The sequence below is a fragment of the Vanacampus margaritifer genome, chromosome 17 (assembly GCF_051991255.1).
Source record: "Vanacampus margaritifer isolate UIUO_Vmar chromosome 17, RoL_Vmar_1.0, whole genome shotgun sequence".
In the NCBI taxonomy this organism is placed as follows: domain Eukaryota; kingdom Metazoa; phylum Chordata; class Actinopteri; order Syngnathiformes; family Syngnathidae; genus Vanacampus; species Vanacampus margaritifer.
In genome coordinates, this window is record NC_135448.1 from 10,325,273 (window position 1) to 10,349,965 (window position 24,693).

General features: G+C 38.0%; 1 protein-coding gene across 3 annotated transcripts in view; it reads right to left on the reverse strand.

Moving 5' to 3' along the window:
• The window catches only part of vps50 (VPS50 EARP/GARPII complex subunit), a 73,802-nt gene that overhangs the window by 39,857 nt on the left and 9,252 nt on the right, over positions 1 to 24,693 (reverse strand). For 2 of the 3 annotated variants that reach the window (XM_077548440.1, XM_077548439.1), the window contains exons 5-13: positions 22,302 to 22,355; positions 16,618 to 16,688; positions 15,559 to 15,676; positions 15,431 to 15,466; positions 13,956 to 14,038; positions 6,847 to 6,889; positions 5,987 to 6,085; positions 3,611 to 3,751; positions 192 to 324 (exon numbers count right to left, since the gene is read on the reverse strand). In XM_077548440.1, coding sequence (XP_077404566.1) covers positions 192 to 324; positions 3,611 to 3,751; positions 5,987 to 6,085; positions 6,847 to 6,889; positions 13,956 to 14,038; positions 15,431 to 15,466; positions 15,559 to 15,676; positions 16,618 to 16,688; positions 22,302 to 22,355 — 778 coding nt within the window. Of the gene's footprint in view, positions 1 to 191; positions 325 to 3,610; positions 3,752 to 5,986; positions 6,086 to 6,846; positions 6,890 to 13,955; positions 14,039 to 15,430; positions 15,467 to 15,558; positions 15,677 to 16,617; positions 16,689 to 22,301; positions 22,356 to 24,693 lie in introns of those variants that run through there. The other variant, XM_077548441.1, reaches the window with a different exon arrangement.

Genomic DNA, 24,693 nt, shown 5'->3' on the forward strand with positions numbered 1-24,693 from the left:
ACCCCATTTTCACCAAACCAGGGTACTGAGAGCAGATTTACTATTTTAACTCAAGAAAAATAGTGCAAAGGGAAGTGACGAGATTAGTGTTTGAAAATGAGAAATATTGTGTGATGATATCACTTGTGTCCTTAGGCTTCAAATGCAGAACATAAAATTGAACATGTGGTGACAAAGGCATAGTGCGGTACCTGCAGTGGGCGTGGCGGCTTGCTTGTCATGCTCCTCGTGCCACTGCATCGTGCGGTGGTAACTCAACATCACCTCCCACAATGCCTTGCAGAGATCCGTCAGACACGGAATGTAGCTGTCCGAGGTGATATGCTGCAAACACAGAGTTATTCAGAGTTCAATATAGCCTGCGGGAAAATGAGGGAAAGACGAAAACAGAAGTTTAAATAGAATTACAACATAAGCTGTTTGATATCATATCTAATTAATACTTGAGCTCATTATTGAGGCACTGTCGGGAAACATCTCATTTCCGTGTCACAAGAAATGTACTGACGGAAGAGCTAATTAATGCATAAACTCGTTAGAAAAATTTATAATTAACAGCAAAAGGATGCTAAATGAACCTATGCCTAATTTGTCCTTTCTGTGAGGTAACACACAATTAGGAGTTTCAAATGTGCTTTTTAATATGAATTAAATGAATGCATAATAACCGCATTTAAGCTTCAGTGGGTAAAAAAAAAAGCAAATCACAACTCACAATTAGGCATCATTGGTAATTGAGTGTCATTCAAGATGAAATCAGTGATTAGAGTCTAACATGGAAAAAAATGTGAAAAATAATATTAAAATCTTTTCCTTCCTTCTTCACTACATATTTTAATGTATTTCAATAACAGCTGGGATCGGCTCCAACCTTGCCCAGCATATTGGACAGATACAATATTGGGACATTCTATATACAGACACACAACGTCATGTGTAATGTGCCATACATTTGACACTTTATATTTTCCAAGTCAACCATGTCAGTAGCATGTTGCCAAGCAACTGTGGTACAAGAAAGAAGCGTGAGTGTAAATGGGTCTGTGGGTTTTTTGAGAAATGCAAACTCAGTCACACCTACACACAAATCACTGCACTGTACTTTGTGAGCAATTGGGTGGGGTGGAACATCTTCGTATATTGAATCACTGAATCACCTGAGTCTTGTGTTTATGCAAGTACGCTGACAAACAAAGCAAAGATTGTGGGACTGCAGTCACCTGCTAATCCTGTTGGGAGTGAAAACCTCTGCCTATCCAACAAAAACGCAGAAGCCGCCATTTATTGTAAAAGTGTTTCGTTTGGTCAATAACCTGAAGCTTCGGTTCATCATCAAAGTGCTTTGATGTAGCCTAAACAGGATTTGAGAATTGGTAAGGAGACGGGGACTTCCCATGGGAACACAGTTTTGAACTCCCCGTTCAGGCTGGATTAGCCTTAATGTGCATCTTCTCAAAAACTAGCAACATAACAGAAAGGTTCGTAGACGGTTCATTATTGTGAGAGCCCATAAAACCAAGACATCAATTTCCATCAACCAGGAAAAAAATGCTGATGTAGAAGCTCGGAGTTGTTTAATTCATTAATTGCCATTGACGCCTATAAACGTCAAAAATTCATTTTAACTATTTCTATACCTATTTTTTCCCCACTTTTGTTAACAAGAGTATAAAAACCTAGACTTTTTTTAAAATCTTTTGTTTGAAAAAAAAGAAAAGATTATTAAAAAAATTAGGGGCGTCAGGCGATTAATTTTTTTTATTGTAATTAATCGCATGACTTCAATTGTTAACTCGCAATTAATCACACATTTTATACCTGTTCTAAAAAAAATTCTATTTTTTTTCCTAGGTTTTCATACTCTTGTTAACAAAAGTGGAAAACATTGTTAAACTAATAGAAATAGTTCAAATGAATTTTTGACGTCTATAGCCGTCAATGGCAGTGAATGAGTTATTATGAATAAGAAACTCGACCTGGGATCGGCATGGCTCAGTGGTAGAGTGGTCATCTCCCAAACGGGATGTTATGGGTTCGATCCTCAGCCCTTATGACCATGTCAAAGTGGCTTTGAGCAAGATACTGAACCCTAATTTGTTCCCAGTGGACCTGGCATGGCCATTGCTGTATGAATGGGTGAATGTGAGGGTTTGTAAAACAGTTGGCGTAGATTAAGCACTATATAAAAAACAATCCATTTAGTTATTTTGGAGTAACGTTAAGACACTCAAGACTCAGAAGCCCAAAATTCCTAGCCACGTCACTTCCTGTGACCGGAATGAAAGAAATCCAACAGACCAAGGGATTGATACCATAACCAAGCCTGGCCAATAATAATGAGATGCTAATGTAAAATTAATATTGCCTTACAGTAACCCTAACTGACCTCACAGAGAGATCCCGTTGCGCTTGAATTTTTAAGTCACATAATTAAAAAAGTGAGTTCACAATAGGAGCTATCACATCATTCAACCTTTTTTTATCATGGGAACAGAGAATCAATGCATTCTCTCCTCCACATTTACTTACAAAACCGCTCGCTTTGATTTGAGAGGTGCTAAAACAAGCATGCAAGGAGTAAAAGAAAGGATACATCTTAAATTTCACATTACAGGAGACAGAATGTATGCCACCGATTCAATACATCATCACTGTCATTTCTGTGGATCTAAACATGGAAAAAATATGCCTTGACCCAGAGTCCTTTCAAAAAGCAATGTAGAATCTGAAAATATACCGCATGAAGAGGGAAACAAGTCAGACTGGTGATGAAAAAAAGAAGAAGAAGGAAGTACACTGAGGGGACAGCTAAATGGGAGAGCAAGCCGCATTGACAGGTGTGCAAGTCGGACAACAAGAAGTCAACAAGCAAGTCGAGTGTGAAGAAGAAAACTTGAATACGGTGTGAAAAAGGACAGAAGCAAATTGTCCACTCCACACAGGCAAAGGGAACCTTTACCAATAACCTTCTACAGCATAATCTCTTGGGGACACTCAGCAATTTGCCCCAGTAAGTTCTTGATAAATTGACCAAGCTACAGCTTCTAAAACAGTTTGATGGGATGTGGATGAAAGTGGAACCAAAATTGTTCAAGTTCAGATAAATAAACAAGTAAGGGACCAGTGTGTACACTCGATCAGAGATGAGCACCCGGCCTGTGACTCCTTGATTAATAAAATTAAAAATTTAAAATTTAAAATTTAAAATTTAAAATTTAAAATTTAAAATTTAAAATTTAAAATTAAAAATTAAAAAAATTAAAAATTAAAAATAAATTAAAAATAAATTAAAAATAAATTAAAATTAAAAATTAAAAATTAAAAATTAAAAATTAAAATTCTGAAAAAATATTTTTTTAATTTATTTTATTTTTTTACAAACCCACAAATTCTTCAAAAACCGCTGTTGAACATTCAATTTACTAGAATAGGGAAATAAATCCAGGAAAAAAAATTGGGGGGAAAAAATCCTTAATGTGAAAAACTATATATAAAAAAAGATATATATATATGCAAAAAAAGAAAAGAAAAAGAAAGCAGTAAGAGAAAACTACAAAATTCACCACATACACAGTGCTTGTGGGGGGGGGGGGGGACATCAGTCTCTTACCGTACACAGATCCTTATACTGCATCTTCTGGAATTTGGTATCAGCATTGCCAGCACAGAGCTCGACGTATCCCAGCACCACTTGGAACACAGTGTTGTGAATGGCTTGGGTGAAGTGCATGTGCAGCTGATCCATAGCAGTCTGCAGAAAAATCCAAACACTCATTTATGAAAAGGATCATATCAAGATGTCATTTTCATCTGGGAAGAAAAAGGCTCACAGCAGATATTGCGATTCAAAGTCCTAAAACGACTTGATCTTTTGAAGGATTTAAAAGTATATTAGGGTGAGTAAATAAGATTAGATATATGAAGGGAAATGTTTTCAACAATGGAAATTCCCAATCATAGGCTAAATATAAACTGTCAATTTCGGTTTCAAATTTCTGATTAGCATTAGAAAGAAAGAAACAGGGCATTTAATGCTCAGTGTCTAAGGGACTATACTTAATTTGCCACATAATATAAATGGTCTCCTTGGAGATGAAAAACATTTATACATCAGGCTCGTGAAAATGTCGGTAAGAAAAGCGAGAAGGTTTTGCATCTCAGTGGTAAGCACTCATTTAACAAGCATTGGCATTTCAGTCAACGCCTAATAGCTTTTTCTCTGTGACAGAGAGATGCATTGTTGTCCAAGATCTATTAAAAAGTCATCAGTGAGCTACACTGTTGCTCTATGTGACATGTTCCTTCATTAAGATGAACACGGGCTCTACAGTTTCTCCCCTCTCCTTCTAGTATACCATTGTAAATACTTAATAAGCTGAAAATAGTTCTCCACTTGCACATTTACATCCCTTAAAATCAGGTCGCCTTGTGATAGGATTTGAGCTTTTCAAGAATTACATTAAGGGTAAGAGTTCATTACCTATTTTGAAACATTAATGTTTTTCATTACGCTGAGTGGGCTCGGGGCTGTTTCCCACCCACGTGCTGCGGCGAACTGAGCAAACGCCGACAGCTGCAGCCGTTCAATATGACCGTCTTGCTTTGGTTTGTTACCAGCAGCATATTTGGCTGAATCCTCTAACGTGTGAAGTGAAAATCAAACACCCAAAAAATATTGACAATGATATGTTCTATGCAGCCCTACTAGACTAAATACGGTAATCTGGTTAATATTGTGTTGGTGGAATTTGAGTTAAGCAGCAAAATCCAGCCGTTTTTATCCATTTTAGGGGGCGTCCTTTTTGCCACTTGCTGTCGACTGAAGATGACATCAATGTTGCTCAGGTCTCAGGTAACAACCAATCACAGCTCAGCTTCAGAAAACAGGTGAGCTAATTCTGGTTACTTAATTCTGCCTGTTAGCGAGAGCCACTACATCGTGATAACTTACATTGATGTTTCTGCATTTGGCAATTTATTATTATATTATATTATTAGTATGGGATTTTTTTTTAATGGGCTTTAGGTGAACTGATGAATACACACACGCACACACGCACGCACGCACATGCACATGCTCACCCACATACAAATATATATATATATATATATATATATATATATATATATATATGTATATATATATATATATATATATATATATATATATATATGTGTGTGTGTATATGTATATATATTTAAAAAAAAAAGAAAAAAAAAAGAAAAAAAAAACATTTTTTATTTATTTTTTTATTTTTTATTTTTTATTTTTTTAAGGAGAGCAATGATGATGTCAAATCGAATGAACAATACTGAGCTCTCCTGGAAAAAAATAAAAAGAAATGAAAAGAAAAAAAAACGGAAAAAAAAAACAGGTGAGCTATGATTGGTCGTTGCCTGCGCTCTGAGCAATTGTGATGTCATCTTCAGTCGACAGCAAGTGGCAAAATGGCCGCACCCTGAGATGGATAAAAACGGCTGTATTTTGCTTCATAACTTGTATTGTAACAAACGCCCTTCTCACATCAACCTCACACCAAAAATACATCTCATTAATTAAGTCAGGCTTGGGTAAATGCTCTGGATTTCATTTTGGTAGAAAGGCAATCAGATTTTTTAACAGTATTTTTAATCAAATATTGACATAATTAAGTGAACCAATTCAGCTGAGACCTCTGGGAGCCGCATGCATTAAATTGTGCATGCAAGTAAATATTTATTTGAAAGATAGGAACACTGGTAAAGATATATTGTATGATAATAATTATAACCTTCTGCCAGAACTACAAATTAGCACAACCTTGTGAGTGTCATTCAGCTCCTAGATTACATGCATGACATTTACCCTTATTCAAATGATCCAGGAAAAAAAAGAGTAAATGTTGGGCAAAGGCTTGACAAAAGAAACAAGGATTAAGCCAAGAGGAAACACATTTCTCGGCGTTCGATCATTTCCACGACCTTGAGCATGATTGCAACAACTCACCTGTGTCTTCCCCAGGAGTGAATAAGCCAGCTGGACCTTGGTATAGTGAGCAACATCAAAGTGTTTGCAAGTCTTTGACAGAGCAACGTCAAGCTGTTCCTGGAGGCAGAAACAGATGGATGACAAAAGGTGGGGGGGGAAAAAAGGGGGATTATCAACATTAAGACCAGGGATTTAGATATAGATGCGCAAATGAGTGGCTCGTACACAAAAGTGGAGGATACGATGATTGGATGTGAATGAGAGAGGATGTTTTGGACAAAGATGCGAAATTCAAGGATACATTACGACCTTGCCCTACGGAATCGACCTTTTCGGGTGCTGACAGAGGTGAAATGTTCTCTTACTGCATGGTTGCAAACATGGCACACAAAGCCATCATCTTCTTGCTCTTTGTACAAAGTGATTAGTAAAATGAGTTTTGAGGATTTTCTTTTGTTGATCACCAAAGCTGACAGGTAAACAAGCAAGCACATCCACCGATGGCTTTGCAATATTTGTGTGCACGCGTGCATGGCTTTTTCTTGTGTACAGACAAAACGAAAGTAATTAATCTATTCAAGCGCAGGGGCGGCGGTGCGGAGAAAATTGCTCCGCATACCTTTTTATCACGCCATAATCTCGCAACAGAGCTGGAGATGAAACTGATATGATTTACATCCTTTTGCACTCATAATAATGACTTTTTCAGAATGTCAATATTTGGACAGAGGCGGAATTAAACAGTCAAACTTCTGCTTTGGGAAAATTAAAGCGGAGAGCCAAACAATATATAAGATTAAAAGCATTTTCACATATAGTGGTTCTCAATAACTCAATTACAGATAAGGCGGCGAGTGAGAGAGCGTGAGAAAGAGTACCTCGATTTGCTCCAGAGTGTCTTGCAGTTTGGAATTCAATTCACTGTGGAGAGAAAAAGTTGAATATTGTGTTTAAGTTCCTTTATAATAAAAAAAATAGAAAAAACTCATCAGCCACTAGGTATGTTTATACAGTATTTTCAATAGCCAAGCAAAGGGATCACCAACTTGAGTGTTCAAGAACCCCTATCCTGCATGTTTTAGATACTTCCATCCTCCAACACACCTGATTCAAATAATCAGGGTCATTATCAGGCTTTAGCAGAGATTGTTGATGGGATGATAATTTGAATCAGGTGTATTGGAGGGGGAAAACATCTCAAACATAGGTCTCAAACTCCAGTCCTCAAGGGCCGCATAGATGCTTCCCTCCTCCAACACACCTGATTCAAATGACCAGGATTATTATCAGACTTCAACAGAGCTTGCTGATGATGTGATCATTTGACTCAGGTGGGTTGGAGGAGGGTATCATCTAAAACAGGTCTCAAACTCCAGTTCTCAAGGGACGCATAGATGCTTCACTCCTCCAACACACCTGATTCAAACAATCAGGATCATTAGCAGGGCTTTAGCTGATCTTGCTGAGGAGCTGATCATTTGAATCAGGTGTGTTAGAGCAAGGAATCATCTAAAAACAGTGGTGTCCAATCTCAGTCCTCGAGGGCTGGAGTCCTACAGGTTTTGGATGTTTCCCTGCTTCAACGCACCTGTTCCAATGAACAGTATCGTTATCAGGCTTATCCAGAGCTGCAGGACTCCGGCCCTCAAGGACAGAGTTTGGACACCACTGATCTAAAACATAGGTCTCAAACTCCGATCCTCAAGGGACATCAAGCTTCCCTCCTCCAACACATTTGATTAAAAAAAGGGTCATTATCAGGCTATAGCAGAGCTTGCTGGCAAGCTGATCATTTCAATCAGGTGTGTTGGAGGAGCAAAACATCAAAAACATAGGTCTCAAACTCCAGTCCTCAAGGGGCGCGTAGATTATTCCCTCTTCCAGCACACCTGATTCAAATGACCAGGATTATTATCACACTTCAACAGAACAGAGCTTGCTGATGATGTGATCATTTGATTCATGTGTGTTGGAGGAGGGAATCATCTACAACATAAGTCTTAAACTCAGGTCCTCGAGGGCCACGGTCTAGCATGTTTTAAATGTTTTCCTCCTCCAACATACCTGATTAGATTATCATCAGGCTTCAACAGATCTTGCTGCTGAGCTGCTCATTTGAATCACGTAAAGCATGTTTAAAGCATGTTTTAGATGTTTCCCTACTCCAACTCACCTGATTCAAATAGTCATGATCATTACCAGGCTTCAACAGAACTTGCTGATGAGCTGCTCCTTTGAATCAGGTGTGTTGGAGGAGGAAAACATCTAAAACATGCAGGACTGTGGTCCTCAAGGACAGAAGTAAAATACATTAATAAATATTTTTAAAAAAACAGCCTTGTCAAGTAAATAGAACAAGACAAAGTTCATTTTCAACAATAATTTCAAGAGTTAATAACACTCGTAAGTAACGCGTGAGAATATTACACGGGTACACCACATTATGACAAACACAAAACGCCCACACAACCTTGAAGCATCTTAAGATGTTATCTCATGCCTAGCAACAACAGAATTCACATCTTATTTTTGCCCATCCCAGGACACCCCTACAATTCCCTTGGGCTACCGCTGCGCAGCACCCAACCCTAATCATCCTTTGTTCCATCGTCTCCCTGCTTCTGTCCCAGCTTTGTTTGGGGGTCTTTATCGGGTCAGCCCGTTCTAGTGTTGAGCCTTGTGAGACAGCAAGTTGCCCAAAGGGAGAAAGTGTCCTTAATAAAATTGCTAATTAAGGAGAATGCGGAGAAATGCGTAAGAGAAGCTGAACCTGGAGATTGTGTCCCCACAGGTTGCTCGTATAGAAAACCCACAAATGAGAACATCCTCAAACTCAGCCCACGATAAACCTTGATAGGGCAAAAACTGTTTGAAGGAACTTGAAGTTGTCAGCTATCCTGTTGACGCTACAAGGACACTCATGAACCTCAAATAATTAGCAGTCAGCCCAACACCAGTGCGACATTGGCTGCGCTGCCAAAAATCAAGACACCGCGGTCAAGGTTAACGAGTTGTTACGTAACACACAACAATGCAGGAAGTTTGCTTCAAGTACAGACCGAACTCCATCTATATAACCGGTTGTGCCGATTGAAGAAGTACATCCTAGCGTCCGCGCTCAACACCCGAGAGAATCCTTAACAGCTTTCAGTTCAGACGGTCCAACTGAAAGTGAAGCAGAGGCCAACTGGATAAATGCCCTGCTCCGTTTTTATATCTTTTTTTTTCTTTTTTCTGGAGAGCTCATGTCATCATCATTGCTCTCTCTTTTTTTTTTTTTTTTTTTTTGTATGTGGTTGAGTGTGTGTATGTGCGTGTGTGTGTGTGTGTGCGTGTGAGTGTGTGTGTATTCATTAGTTCAGCTAAAACCTAAACCGAACACTTCCAGCCAGAGTCGTGAGGCCGTCAGGAGACCCGAGGAAGGACCAAAGAAAGGAAAGTGAAATCCAGCACCGACCAGACACCACCCACCGGGCCACCAACCAGAGTCCTTCACCAACCCCAGAAACATCTAAATTCCAACAAATCAGGGAGACCGTTTTTATATCATTTTAACACACACCCACACTGTCATGTGGTAGCATGAGCAAACGGAAAGACTGAACAGAACTGGTTACCTTGACTTTCACGATAGCAAAACACATTGGCCACCATTTGTGCTATGTTTGAGTGTGGAATCAGATGCCTGCTTGCATACTGGCATCCTTCCGTGATCAGACAGAATACATAAATAACAAATGAGGAAGAAAACCTAATTAACAACCTGTTCCCCCCATGGAACTCAAGGTTTGAAATGCGGCTAAGAGGGAATCTGAGAGGTGTTTTTTTAACACCTTATTTTCAATTAGAAGTGACAATAGGTGCCCACGGGGCCCTGAGCAAAGTCCCTCCACAGCAGACTGCTGACTGGATAAACAGGCTATCCGTGCCTTCAAGGGTGTGGCCCGGAAGCTCAGATTCAGTGGGAATGCTGTGTTTTGCTATTTTTTCTTTTTTGCTGTGGTCATGAAAGCCGTAGCAGGCAGAGAGGCAACAAAGTGGCTATGTAGCCCAAGGGAAGATTTTTTTTTTTTGGTTTATTTGTTTTGCACACTAAAGCCCATGTAAATATTCCACATAACAAAAAATATATATATGCAATGGTTATTCCTTTGGTGAGATTAATAGTAACACACTACTGAAATAGAACCCAATAAAATGAAGCAAACACTGCACACAAAACTAACAAATATTTTCTTTTAGGGCATTGAACTCTCTCCGAACTTCTCCATCGGTGAGTCTTCCACCCTGACTGGGCTTTGAACCCTGATCCCTGAGTCAAAAGTCAGCAGTATTACCCACTGACTCACCAAGCCACTAGCAATTGCTATGTTACATAAAATTTTAGAGACGTTTGATACCACTTTTTTTTCAGACCGATACCAATAGAAGTACTCAACTCTTGAGTAGTCACCGATACTGAAACCAATTGTACCAATACCACTTGTACTTCTGATACATAAAATCCCCCCCGAAAAAAAGGCAGATTATTTTAAGAAAAGACGTATTTCTCCCAAGATAGCATTTTTCCTTAAAATTACATGAAATTAACCCATTCAATCCCAAAGACGCATTTAAATGTTTTTCCAGATGCCAGCCATTCAGTCACAGATAGTTTTTTATATTTGTAAAAAAAAATAATAATAATAATAATTCAAGTGTTAGTGTCAAATTTCTATTCCCCTAAATTTTATTCTTAGTTCCTGATCATAAAGTGGCCACAAGATATTGGAATCGGCCCCGATGCCTTGAAATAAGGCTGGGTATTGTCGTGTGGCAAATATGGCGACCAGCCTCAGCATCGTCAACCCAATATGCAGGGGGGAAATAATTAACCCAACATTGGGTAAAAACAACCCCATTTTAACATTTGGAGTTTTGCTAATATTTTTGGGGGGGGATTGATTGTCTGGTATTCAATGGTTCAAAGTGATAACAGTAGGGATGGGTGAGTATCGATACCAGGTGTCGGTGCGGATACAGGTCTTGTTTTAATGTACTGTATCAGTACTCATAGAAATACACCATGTTGTGGCTGCTTTACAATCAGGAAGTAGAAATTACATTAGCATTTTGAAGGGAAAATTTTACACTCTAAAAACAGCTGGATCAAAAATAACCCAACTATGGGTCAAAAATGGACCGATCCTCTACTTGTGTTGATTTGACCCAAGTTTGAGTCAAGAAATGGATATTTCAGCATAAAATAACTCATTAATATTGGTCAGATCCTTTACTTGAGTCAAAAAATTGGGTCATTTTGTATAAAACAACCGAGAAAGTTGGGCCAAATTGACCCATAAAGAGGATTGGTCCATATTTGATCCATAATAGGGTTACTTTTGACCCAACTGTTTTTAGAGTGTATATTGGGATTTATAGGTCTTTCTTTAAAATTACCTCTCATTTGGGGGGAGGGGGGGGGGCATTTTATGTACTAGTGGTATTGGTATAATTTATTGGTGACTACTCAAGAGTTGAGTATCGGTCTGAAAAAAAGTGGTATCGAACATCCCTATATCATAGTATTAGTCATTTGGTGGAATCTTGGTATTAAAGTGAGTTGAAGCGCTTCATTTATAGACTTGTTGTGGCATCTACAGTATATGCAATTACAATACAGTATTAACATTTTGAGGTGTCAATTCCTCATGCACTTTGGCGACAGCCCTCGGTTCACACCTGCCGCAAATAGCAGGCATTCAATGTAAACTAAATCCAGCAAACCTTATATTAATTGACATGCACCAATTAGATCCCCCACAAACCTGCATTTATTGCCTAACACAACAAGGTTCACAGCGTGCACAGCTGTTGAATTCAGGGAGCTCTCGAGCTGCCCTATAGCCGCCGATGTGAGCCACTTGATGAAAATGCATCGAGACAGCGCAGGGGGGCTTTGGAACAGTGTTCTTCAAATAACAATATTGACTTTTAAAAGGCAAGGGACACGAACAAGCGGGGAGGCGTGAAACAAAACCCTCACGTAGGGCATTCAGTGGCGCATGGCAAACTGTCGCTACAAGGTTAAATCAAAGTGCACCCAGCCGACAACAAGCTGCTGAGAGAGGGCGACGCAGTCAGGGCCAAAGAGCTCGAGTAAAACGTGCATGATAATGGTCGTTCGCAAGAGTGTCGCCGATGTACTCGAAGCTACTATGGAGTGTTATTGCTACAGCATATTGAGAAAAACACAGACACGGAGATGGCAAAGGGCTGATATTTTTCTATTTGCTTCCACATCTCACTCACTGAAAACTACCCTGAATTAAGACGCATTATGGGTTTTACAATACAATTAAAGTTCTAAACTTTACTACTTGACTAGTCACTAATCACGATTTTGATTTGAGGAGAAAGCAGAGCTGCCGATAGCATCGGATGAATGAAATTACTCCGTCACCTTCATTGATTTAAATTGTGCTCTATCGCTGAGCAGCCTTGGTAAATTATGGAGGACCAGAAATGCCAAATGAAAAAATAAAAATAAATAAATAAAAGTGAATGTACTTATATATATATATATATATATATATATATATATTAATATGTGTATATATATATATATATATATATATATATATATATATATATATATATATATATATATATATATATATATTAATATATATATTAATATATATATATATATATATATATATATTAATATATATATTAATATATATATATATATATATTAATATCACTAAACGCCGGCAACAGGCGCCATATAATATAATGTGATCATAACACAATTGTTCATTTTTTTTACATTTTTTAGCATCCTTACTTAGCAATTGAACTTGATGTGAGGGGGATGTTGGGTTGTTGATGTCCGCAAATACAGTGACTCAAAAATGAGTCACGTCAGTCGTTATGCCGTGACACGCTTGTGGAAGTTCAAAAGAATCCGTGTGTAATACAGTGGGACTATTTTGGATATTTATATGGGGGGAATGCACCTTGTACATGGATTTTATGGTATATATTATTGCTTGGATTTAAAAAAAATTGTACAATCAAATTGAAATATCAATGACATAATCAGTCTCAACTTCACTTATATCACATTAGTGTAAACTAAGCCGTGCAACCCCGAAAAGACATAACTGGTGCCCAATAATGTACCGGATTGTTTAGTATGCAGCCACCTCTATATCATACATTCCACTAGCATCCCCATATGCATTCAATGCCAATAATGACAAATTAATGTCATGGTGAAGACAGAAGTGATATCCAAGCAAATTAAGAGCAGATGCAAGGGGCGGAGTAAGAAGGAGTGTTCAGCATTGTGATTTCCATCTTATAATGTGTGCTTAATGATCATCCGTCATCCTGTCACTTTAGCCCAATTGTCACAACCGGAGTTTTCAGCTTCAAAGATTTTTCTGAGCCACTTTGCTAATTGTTAGAGGGAGTCAAACGCTTCTAATGTCAAATTTGCAATTGGGTTATTAACCAGTACATAGAAGGCCAAAATTCACCACATTATGTGAATTCAGTGAAAGAACTGCACTAGTTTTTGTGCATCCAGTGTTATAATTATAACATGTAAAAATACATTTGCTGCGTGTATGAGAGGATTTTTGGCACCTTGAGTTCAAACACAGGTGACGAGGGTTTTAGCTGGAGGATTTCTGACGAACAGCACGGACCGGGAATAAGCCTTCACAATGGAAGACGTGAAATACACATTTCATTGGCAGCTGCATTTAAACAAAAAGCCTGGCCCTTTGTTGAAAATCTTTTTTTTTAAGAAAAAAAGGGGGGAAAATATGAATAATAAATGAGCAGTAGGTAACTACTAGTAAGGGCTTTTTCAACGAGAATTCCCCAAATGGACGAATAATTCCATCACTGAAACATAATGAAAAGGAAGTCAATGCTTTCAATTTTCCGACAGCTCATTTCAGACTGCGGCTTCTACCACATCCAAGTGCCATACCTGATGCAGCTATAGTGTTTGAATGTGCTGGCAGCCTTCTGACATTCCAGACAGAGCTGGATCGCACCGGGATAGTCTTCCTCCTGGAGAAATAGAGCAATGTCCGTAATTAAAACTACGGGTGTCAGGAGTTGAAACTTTTTAATCATAACTAATCTCATGACTTCAATAGTTAACTCACGATGACTCGCAAATTTTATATCTGTTCTAAATGTACAATAAAATGTAAAAAATATATTTTTTAAGTTTTATACTCTTGTTACAGGGATATGATTTGACCAAAGTGAAATTATCTGCAAATTTAGCCGGGGGTCTGGGGGCCGCTGGCACCCAGCTAGGTAGCCCCCCGGAGCTCATGGGTTTTCCGTGTTTTTAAGTACTTTCAATGCACTCACATGACAAAGAATTAGACAAAACAACAACATAAATTTTCAATGTATATTGAACTATCCCATATAAAATGGCAGTTTTAGTCAACTCAAAATCAGTCACATTGAAAAACATTGGACTGCCTTTGCTTTTAAAAACTATCACTGAGAATATCATCATATCTAACTAATGTGATTACTAAGTTAACACATAAATAATGTTGAAGAGTTCAAATTTCATGAACAAATAATTGTATCATGACCAAATGATAAGTAACTCATATTAGAGCACACCACAAATGTCTTTGTTATAGCAGAGGATATTATCTGTCGGAGTCATGTGCATACACAATGAACTACTAAAAAAATTAAAAAAAAATAAATAAATAAAAAATCGGAATTTTTTTTTTGGGGGGGAGATAAAAAAAAGCGGAATTCCGCGACTAAGCGGAAAAATCACATCCCTGTTGTTAACATAAAAGTGGGAAAGACTATGACTGTATCTTTTCATTTCAGAATAATTCATAAAATTTAGTTAAAATGACATTCTTCTTTTCATATTAAGAACTATCTAATCTTTACCATGAAGTAACTTGTGAAATTCTGCAAATTTTTAAAATTGTAAAATACAACTTGACCCCAGTCTCTGCAAATATATGCATTATTATTAAATGTATTACTGCAAAATTTTTACCTGGACGTGTCTGCTGCATTGCGACTGGAATTCCGCCAGTACAGGCTTTCCAAGTAAGGGGCGGTCATTAATCCCGCGTTAAAAAAAATGTGCGTCATTAAAGGAACTTTAAATTAACGCGCTCATTTTGACACCCCTAATTAAAACAGAATAAACTCTTCTCAGGATCAAATTCAGGCATTTTTTTAGCACAAAAATATATTAATTAAAGATGATGTTACAAAGTACAATTTTATTTTTCCTGTCATGTTTTTTTTGATTAACTGTCTTTTTTTTTTTTTTAGCTCCAACTGATCCTCATAAAAAAGAAGCATTTGTTAGCAGCTATGAGTTCAGCTTTCAATGTAGAATGCATAATGATATTTGACCTTTCTAGTCAGTCATCAACACGTGTGTCAAATGTGTGCACATACCTCGAGCATTTCGCTGAGTCGGACATCTGTTCTTTGCTGTGAAGGTAAGAGCGACATTTGAACACTATACCGTTATTTGTTATGTTTTCTTTAAAGCAACCTCAGCAATGCCAAGAACAAAACTTTACCAGTGTCTTGATGGTCCTAAGAGACTTAAGCAGGCCTGTTAGGAGCTGCCGCCTTCTCTGATTGGCTAATAAGCCCAAGCTGGCTTCTGTGAATCCTTCCTTTGAGACACTCAGTTGCCTAAGCAGAGCAAATTACAAAAAAAAAAATGATTGTGGTGTTTAGATTAATATTCTTTTTGTAAGCATTAGACGCATTTCTGTCCAGTCAGCTGCCCTTTGAAGACATTCACTGTCAAGTTTGACGTGTCAGTTAGAGTTAAGAAAATGTTAAGACAATAATGAATTTTACAATTAAAATCTATGTATAAAACTGAGCTTCTCTCTCGGTGAATGGGTGTTCTATGAGTAGGAACTAGTGACGAGAAAATGAAGCTTCATGAAACACTTGTGATATTTTTTCACTCCCCTAGATGGTGCTCTTGATTTAAATATAAAGGCTAGTGCAAAGGAAATTGATTACATTTCCACTGCATCTTTCACCCAAGAGTGCCATCTAGAGGAGTAAAAAAAAATATCACAAGTGCTTCATGAAGCTTCATTTTCCCATCACTAGTAGGAATTTATCATTAAAAAAAAGTACCAATGGGCAGGCTGTGTGAGAAACATGTTGTGAAATGAAAGATATAGGTTGGCTATATTTGCATATCAGACAGAATTTTGGCCCTGAACACCAAATTACAACTCAAAGTCAAAGATCCTTAATTGTAAGGCTGATTGTGTGGTAATGAAGAGAGTTATTTTCTTTTGCACTAAACATACTGTGTAATTAGCATTTATATATGCCTTACAAGAACATAGTATCTCCGGCTCAAGACTTGTTCACCCTGAAGCAAAACCGGAATTGCCTATAACAGTTTATTTCCTATTCAATGCTATTCATAATGTATTTAACAATCTGCTGCGTGCTGCTGTATGCTTTAACGCGTGGGATCAATAAAGGATGATCTTATTTTTGGCTTTGTAAATCAATTGGAAGAGATAACCGTGCGTTAGTAATACATGAAAAGCATCAAGAATATGAAGATTAAATGCTGTCAAGCATACAAAGAACACCGTCACCTTCTTGCATTTGTGCATATGACAGCAGCCAGCTGCAGGTTGGTCTGCAACGCCGTCACTCTCTCCAGTTCCTGAGAACATAAGCCGAAGCACTTCACAGTTAAATTTCCCTTAAGTGTTGAAAAGGAACCTGAGGCAAAAATTGATCTCTCTGATGCAGCCATTTATCAAACAAATCGCTTCTTCAACTCTGGACCGCATACACATCAAGTGCAATGTAAGCACACATTAGTGCGAGATGGCTCCTGCTGCGAGTGTATAAGAGAGTAGAGATTTGACGCCATCAGAATAAATAAACTGTAACTCAGAATTATTTCTTCAGAGCATTTTCACCCTTTAAAGCAATGCCCAATGAGCACTTTATATTTTGATTTGGCATGCCATTATGACGACCACCGAAGAGAACAAACTGAGTTAAAGTTAGAAAACAAATCTAGGAACAAATTGTACTTTTGCTACAGTATGTACACTTTTTGTTATAATATTCTAGGTTGATATAAGTGATCACAACACTTTACTATAAAACTTGGGATGGGAGAAATAGCTATCAATTCTTCGATGATTGACAATGTTCGAAGACGAACAACTCTGAATGGATTCACGAAATTTTATTTATTCATACTGGTATGCTTTGGTATATATATATTAAAAAAAATGTAAAGAAAACAATGTACCATTCCAAGATGCAGTGCGATAAGGAATAAGGGACCTGTAATTGGACACCAACCCAAAGACAAAGTAGCAGATACAACAAGAAAAATTCCCGCGGAAATTTTGAATGGGACTGCTGACTCTTTGGTAATGAGCTGAACAGTTTAAAATTTAAACGACTGGAATCGGTCAAGAAATGTGGAAGTTAACCATAATCTAAAAATATGTCACTGTCACTTTAACAACGCACACCCATTTTTGACTTGGAGCCGTCACGCGCCCCACATTCCATTGAGATTCTATGAGAGACGCACCCCTTGAACAAAAGCCTCTCACGACTTAACGGTTCAAGATACAGATTCAAGAAATGGCTCGTTAGAACGGCAAGGGTTTGGGGAACACGAGCATGTTCTCATTTTTTTAATCGGATGAAAAATGACCAAATGAGAGCAGGTTGAAAATTTATGATTTATCAGAAATGAAGAGCGAAAGGCGCCTGAATTTAACATGGCAGAGATAGGCGAGTTGGTCCGACTTGTCCGAGCTTAAAGGGAAAATAAAGGTACTAAATGACACCTTAGCCAAATAAAAGTTAGTTTGTCTGAAAGAAGACACTCGTCACTACAAAATGTCAGAATTTGGCGTCTAGTGAGAAAAGATTGTGGCCATGGTGACAACTTGAAGTGAAACTTTTGACTTTTGGCAAGAGATTTGTTGCTTCCCGGCACTCTGGCTAATTGCTAAAACAGAGTGTGTTAAAATGCTATATGACTCACTGTCTTTGAACCTGCACAGAGGGGAGAGCTTTCATTCCTTAAAAAAAATTTTGAGCTAAAGATGGGAAATATTCCTACAAAATGAGCTAAAATTCGTATCGGTCGGATAACGTATGCGTGCACAGCGTGTCTTGGAAAAAGTTGCTTGATGTGTGATTTTGTCTTTCCATTTCCCATTCATTCCTATGGCACTTTTTGGGGTATTGCGTCGCCGTGGTAAGTGGGAATTCCTAGAAAAATAATGCCGCACCGAGTCAGATCGAGCCGCATCGTTTGATACCTCATTTGTCCCGGTGCGATCTACGGTACGGGCCGCATTTTTGCGAAAAAATCCGTGGAAGATGATATAATAACCGCAATAAACCCATTTTTGTAGGATAGTAATATGTGCTGCTTGCTTGCTACGCTCAGCAGTCCCATAATGAGAACAGCAAAGGCCCCTGAATTGAACCCTGTGGAACCCCATACAACATTGGGGCAGTTTTGCACTCATAGCAACCACAATAGCTGTCCCAAGAATTCAAGACACTATTATCTATTCATATATCTCAAGTGTGAAATATTTAAAGAAATGCTTGCCATGTTCATGGCTAGCTACTCTAGCTCTGCACAACCGAAATCAATGCCCTGTACGTCCTCTAAACATAAACCGAGGAAAGGTGAGCCAGCACTATTAACAGTACAAAACAACTCAAGCAAGCACTGAGAAAGGAGCAATGGCAAGTAAAGGTCAAGCAAAAAAAATTTAGTCTCACTTGAGTTTTTTCTCTCTCCATGCCTTGTTATTCATATATTCCTCAGAGGTCTTCACTCTGACCCTCCAACATAGACTATGCACAGGCTCCTTTTACTAGCTATGGCTATACGTTACAATGATGCTGCTGTTCGGGTCAGTCTGCTTCATTGGGAAGGAAATGTAATAAAACAAAGATGAATGGCATTTACGATCTAAAGTGTGCAGATCCCTGCAGTTGACATTTTGCATGAATCCAGATGCAAACACGGTTAGCTGATATTAGGCATCTATTTCCTGACAGATCTACTTCCTGTCAGTATATAATCTCCCTCGCGAAACAGCCTCGAGACCTCAATTGTAATTGGCAGGTCTGACTGACCACCAAGGTTGAATAAACATTTGTCTTCAAAAGCGGGCAACTAGGGAGCACAATGAAAGGCATGAGGCTAAGTCTAATGAATGTGTTTCCAGTGGAAAAATAATTGAGTCGCCGCCACAGTCCATTCCTTTTTGATTGTGTTTAGCGACCTAGTGAAGGTCTTCCATGGAAATTCATTACATCTTGGAATACCAAGGCAACAGAGCTCCTTAAATGAATCTGAATTTACAGAGTAATCCGCATCCATTTTTTGAGAATAAATACTGTTTTGCTCAGGGTGACCAGACGTCCCACTTTAAACGAGCCTTGTGTCCCGAGTCCTGGTGGATTTAAGACAATCGTTTGGGCCGTGTGTATGTCAATCACACAGTTGTCATAGCGATTTATACATATACGATTTTTACTTTCACATTCACGTTTGCGTCAAACAACTGGAACTAAAACTACTTCCTGTTTCCGTGTCTAAGAATCATGGGAAATGTAGTCGGACCAAACGCGAGCTGAGGGTGGCGAGTTTCCAATGTTGCAATGTGTGACTGAACAAAAAAAAAGTTGGATAATGGTGAGTGCATTGAATTGTTTAGTGTCAACGAAGATAGCATTTAGCATTAGCTAAAGCAATAACACAACCACTGGTCACCAGATTGACTAGCAATTCAATTTGTTATAAATAGATCCTGCTGAGAATGTATTGTATATTTGATTTTCAGCGAATTTGTAGTTTGTGACCAAAACTGGTCACCCTAGTTTTCTTACTTTTATTTACAAAAATGTAATATATTTTCTTTTTACACGGAGCATGTTAAATAGAATAAAAATTAATTCCCCCAAACTGCAAATGTTTTTCCTCACAGTTATCATTTGGGATAATGAGCCTTTTTCTTTCTCTTTTTTCTGAGCGGCGAATATTTGTGAGTGTTTACGAGATGTTGATTTTTCGTCAGGGTTCGTTCAAGGTCTCCAAGAACTTCAAAACTTCTCTGCGGCCAATGCCTGGCGAACATCTTTGTGAAAAAGTAACATCCTCGCAAACCTTCGCCGCTCGGGAGGATACAGGCTTTAGTTTCATCAGCCGATATAAATTGTCCCAGAAATATTGAGGCGCTGTCATTTTTGGCAAATTCCAAAATGCTAATTGCTAATTGTATGTCTCCACCCTCTGGTTGAGCCCCTGTACTATTGAATCAACTCACCTTTGAAATATCTTACATGAGTGCAACGGTAAGCAAATAGAAGACCGCCCCCTTTAAAATACGTCCCTGAAAGTCAAACACTGGAAGCCGATCAATGACAATAGCTCTGGCCTTCATGTAACCTTCCGTCCCCTTTCTGAGTGCAAGAAGAGGCCAATGTGTAGCTAGCGGGTGTCAACAGTGATCAGACGCAAGCTCCGGCAGAAGGCTACTCCCGCTATTGCTATGAATCACATTAGATGCTTACCAGACCATCATTTTAAGCTCCGAGCTGGGGGTTTATATGTCTGCACAAATTATGTTTCCACTGAAGGGCGATACACAGCAACGCGAGCACTAAGAGGAAGCATTGTGGCCGGGGGCTACCTGTTTCGCAGCGATATGCATTTCTGTTTACAGCGTAAAAATGATCATAGAGAGCAGATAAGAAGAATGGAAGCAGGTGGAGGCAGAATTTTGATGGGAACTGCCTTTTCTGTCATTCACGTCAGTTCCCCATACGGAATCATGAAAAATGAATCTCTGTTTGACTCATTATGGCAAGAATGCAAGAGATATAGAAAGTGCCCTCTGAACTCAAGAGGGCATTTCGCGGGGCCAACTTGGCCGAGATGGGTGGAGGCAAATGCCCCGGCTAATAGGTCCCGCTGTCATTTGGAAGCGGCAGAGTCACCGTGGGGGTCACGGAAATAATGACCCGTTTACTATTCACAGACTGACCTTCAGATGGCTTAACAACGCAATCAGCCGACACTTTTGCAGCAAAAAAAAAAGCATCACCGAGATTAGTGATGAAACCAATTTATTGGATCTAATTTAAGGAAAAAAACAACACGAAAAACATTTGAAGGAAGCGTGATGGCACCATTGAAAAATGTGCCCAAGAAATATAATGATGTCAAGCCTGGTCAATCTTACTTAACTATTTAAAAATAATTAATCTCATTTTGCATGCGGTTCCTTAATTACTCCCAGGTCATGACTAGCAAGTCTATACAGTCCAAAAATATTACTCTTGCTGCGGAATGACCAAACTGAGAGCAGACGAAGATGACATGACCAAAAGAGACTTATTATTTTACCACATTAACTTCCTTTCACACTAACATGAAACCTCTTACGCGCATTTCAGGCCGTTGCAACATCAGAGGATTAAGGAAGGAATTTTCTGGGATTAAGTTTTAATAGAATTCAGGATGATATTTTGAATAAAATCAAGCTTGTATCTCCTCTCCAGCCCTTCCAATTGCTCTACTTTCACAAGGTCAACCAGGAGGACATTAACTGAGACCCTAACTCAGTATAATGAGAGCAATTTTAATGACTAACTAAAAACACGGAAATTATGAAGAATGATTTTCGGGAAATTTCATTCAATTAACTTATTGAATGAATTTGCTCCCCAAAACGTATAAATACGTTCTATTTAAAATTTTACCATGCACCCAAAGACGTATTTAAACGTTTTTTTTATGTTTTTGTATGCAAGAGAGTACAGAAGGCTTTGATGCAGCCACCGTACTAGCCAGGCACTATAATGCTAACACTAGCTGCTAGCCACTAACGCCGGAGACTTGCGGCATATCATACAATGACGACGTAATTAACTAGCGGTTTCTTAGCATCTTAAATTTGCGATTAAATATACTTTCTGGATGGCATGTTGGTAGAAAATGTGTAATTTAAATACAAACTTCGATATGTAAGCCAACACGTCAAAAAAGGAAGTCAAACGACTTCAAAGTAAAAGCCCACCAAGGCATTGACATTAATGTTTTGTTTGGTAAAGCTTTATTTTTAAAGTTAGCCTTGGTGTAGGCGGCGTGTTACGTTGAGTATGTTTCCAGCTTCCAGACGAGATAACTCCATTATAACAACAATATATTGCAATATCGATTTTTTTTCACCACCCCTAACTGTTCAATGTAAGATGTGTTTGGTTTTTTTACCTTGACATAAGCAGGCTGTTTCTCCAGAATGAGATCCGCCACCTTTTTAGAAACCTACAAAGAAAGAGAAAGAGCAGAGATGAGAACCGTTGTGTTAAAACAGAGAAACTTTGCCCAAAAGTCAGCGCATAAAACAGCTTGGGTGGCGTCATCTCATTTCAATGTTAAAGTGAACCCAATTGTGGCCAGCAAGTGCATAAGCTGCATCCATTTTGAAGCACTGTGGTGTAATTTACTGATTCAGTGGTTCACGCTTTCATATAATGAGTTATATGCTCCCTTAAATTGTACATTTGGCGTTAAAGCACTTGACTGCCCCTCACAGCAGCGCGTGCGCACACGCACACACTCATATCGAAGGTCCCCTTTCCGGTGAGAATTTAAGCAACCAGATGGGGTTTAAGCAAAGCTATCAAAGCCTCAGGAATTTTTCAGCGACATGAGAAGAACATCAGCTTTTCCAGCACGCTCTTCTGGTATTACCTCAGCTAGCGTTTCTGTGGAGTAAGTCAAAGTGCATCTTCGGATTACGCCAGTTTTTCGCGGCGCCTGAGGTTTCACAGCGCGCAAAGGCAATTAGCTCGGAGATGAACCTCTGCCGGGAGTGAGTCAGAGATGCCAATTAAGCTCAGATGCAGTGGCGGACGGACAAGGCAGATGTTCGCTCCTGAAATAACACAAAATGTCTACCGGTCCGAGGCAAAGAGGATTCAGGTAAAGCGGCTGATACGTACAGGTCATGATGAACCTGAAATAATTGCATCTCAGTTGTGACAAAAGAGGAAGTCAGTCATAGGACCCCCCACCCCCGTGGCGAGTGCATTAGAGCCCCATCATTGCTTCAGCGCAGGGATAAGCTTCATTTCACACACCGACTACACGTCTGCGAAGTAATGATGTGTGTGACCGGCGAGCCTGCTTGTGTACACTGTAAACGTACGCACACATAAACCACCCACCAGCCCGCACCCTCGTTTCATTCCTGGCAGAGGATATCAGCGGCGGTGAGATTGAACCGTAGCACATATTGCTCACGTTTATGACGTCACCTCACAATAACGCCATTCCTTATCTGGTTTCTCCGAAATAATCATTCGATGATTTGCTCGCCAGTAAAATCCTGTTTAAAAAAAACATTCATCAGCCCCTTTGCCCCTTGCGCATTATTGGCATATCGCATTACTCATTATTATTATTAAATCATTAAATATATTACAAAATAAAAAATAAAAATAAAACATTTTAGTAAAGAAATAAAATGTAATTAATTAGATAAAATTAATTAATTAATAAAATACATTCAATAAATAAACTATTATTATGTAAATACAGAAATAAAATAAACACATAATTTTTTTTTATTGAATTGAACATAAAACAAAAAAATCATAAAAAATTTAATTAACAAATTAAGAAATAGATTAAATAAATTATAATTAGTATTAAATAAATATATAAAATAAAATAATACAGATACAATCATTATTTATTATGTATAGAATAAAATTATTTATCATATATAAAATAAAATAATACCAATAAATAAATTCATAATTTTAAATAAATGAATTCCTATTAATAATTAATTACACACAATACATGAATAAATTAATTAAAGAAATGAATACATTAATTAAATATTTTTAAATGAAATTAATTAATTAATTAATTAAATAAAATTTTAAAATTAAATAAATGAATTACTTTGAATAAGTTAAGTAATATATAAAATACAAATTAAAAATAATAATTTTATTCAATAAATAAATAAATAAATATTATATCATTGAAATGATCTAAGGCCAATCTGTTCATGGTAGGATGAAAACAAAGAGCCATTTCTTTGACTTTCGGTTTACACATATTGACTTTCAATCAGTTTCCTGAGGTGCTTCCAGAAGCTCACTGCACGGCACCTGGCACGAGCATCCAATTTAAGCAAGTCATTACCATAACTCAAGCGCCCAAGAAGAGGCTTGTTTTTTTTATGAATCCTTGCATGAGGCCCCATCATTCGATTGTTTACAAAACTTCAGAGCCCTACAGACTCAAGAAACAAGAAACTGCTTGATATTTTGTGAATACATTTTCCTCCATTAATTCTCTGGCTATCACTATTGGATATTTTTATTCTATTGATGATTCTATCGATTAATTGGATACAATCCATTTTCTGCTTTGTAACAAAATTTGCGAACATATCACATTAACTCATTCACTGCCATTGACGGTTATAAACGTCATAAATTCTTTTTAACTCTTTCTATTAGTTCAACATTTTTTCCCCCACTTTTGTTAACAAGAGTATGAAAACCTAGATTTTTTTTTGTACATTTAGAACAGATATAAAATTTGTGAAGTCATGCAATTAATTACGATTAAAATCCTGACG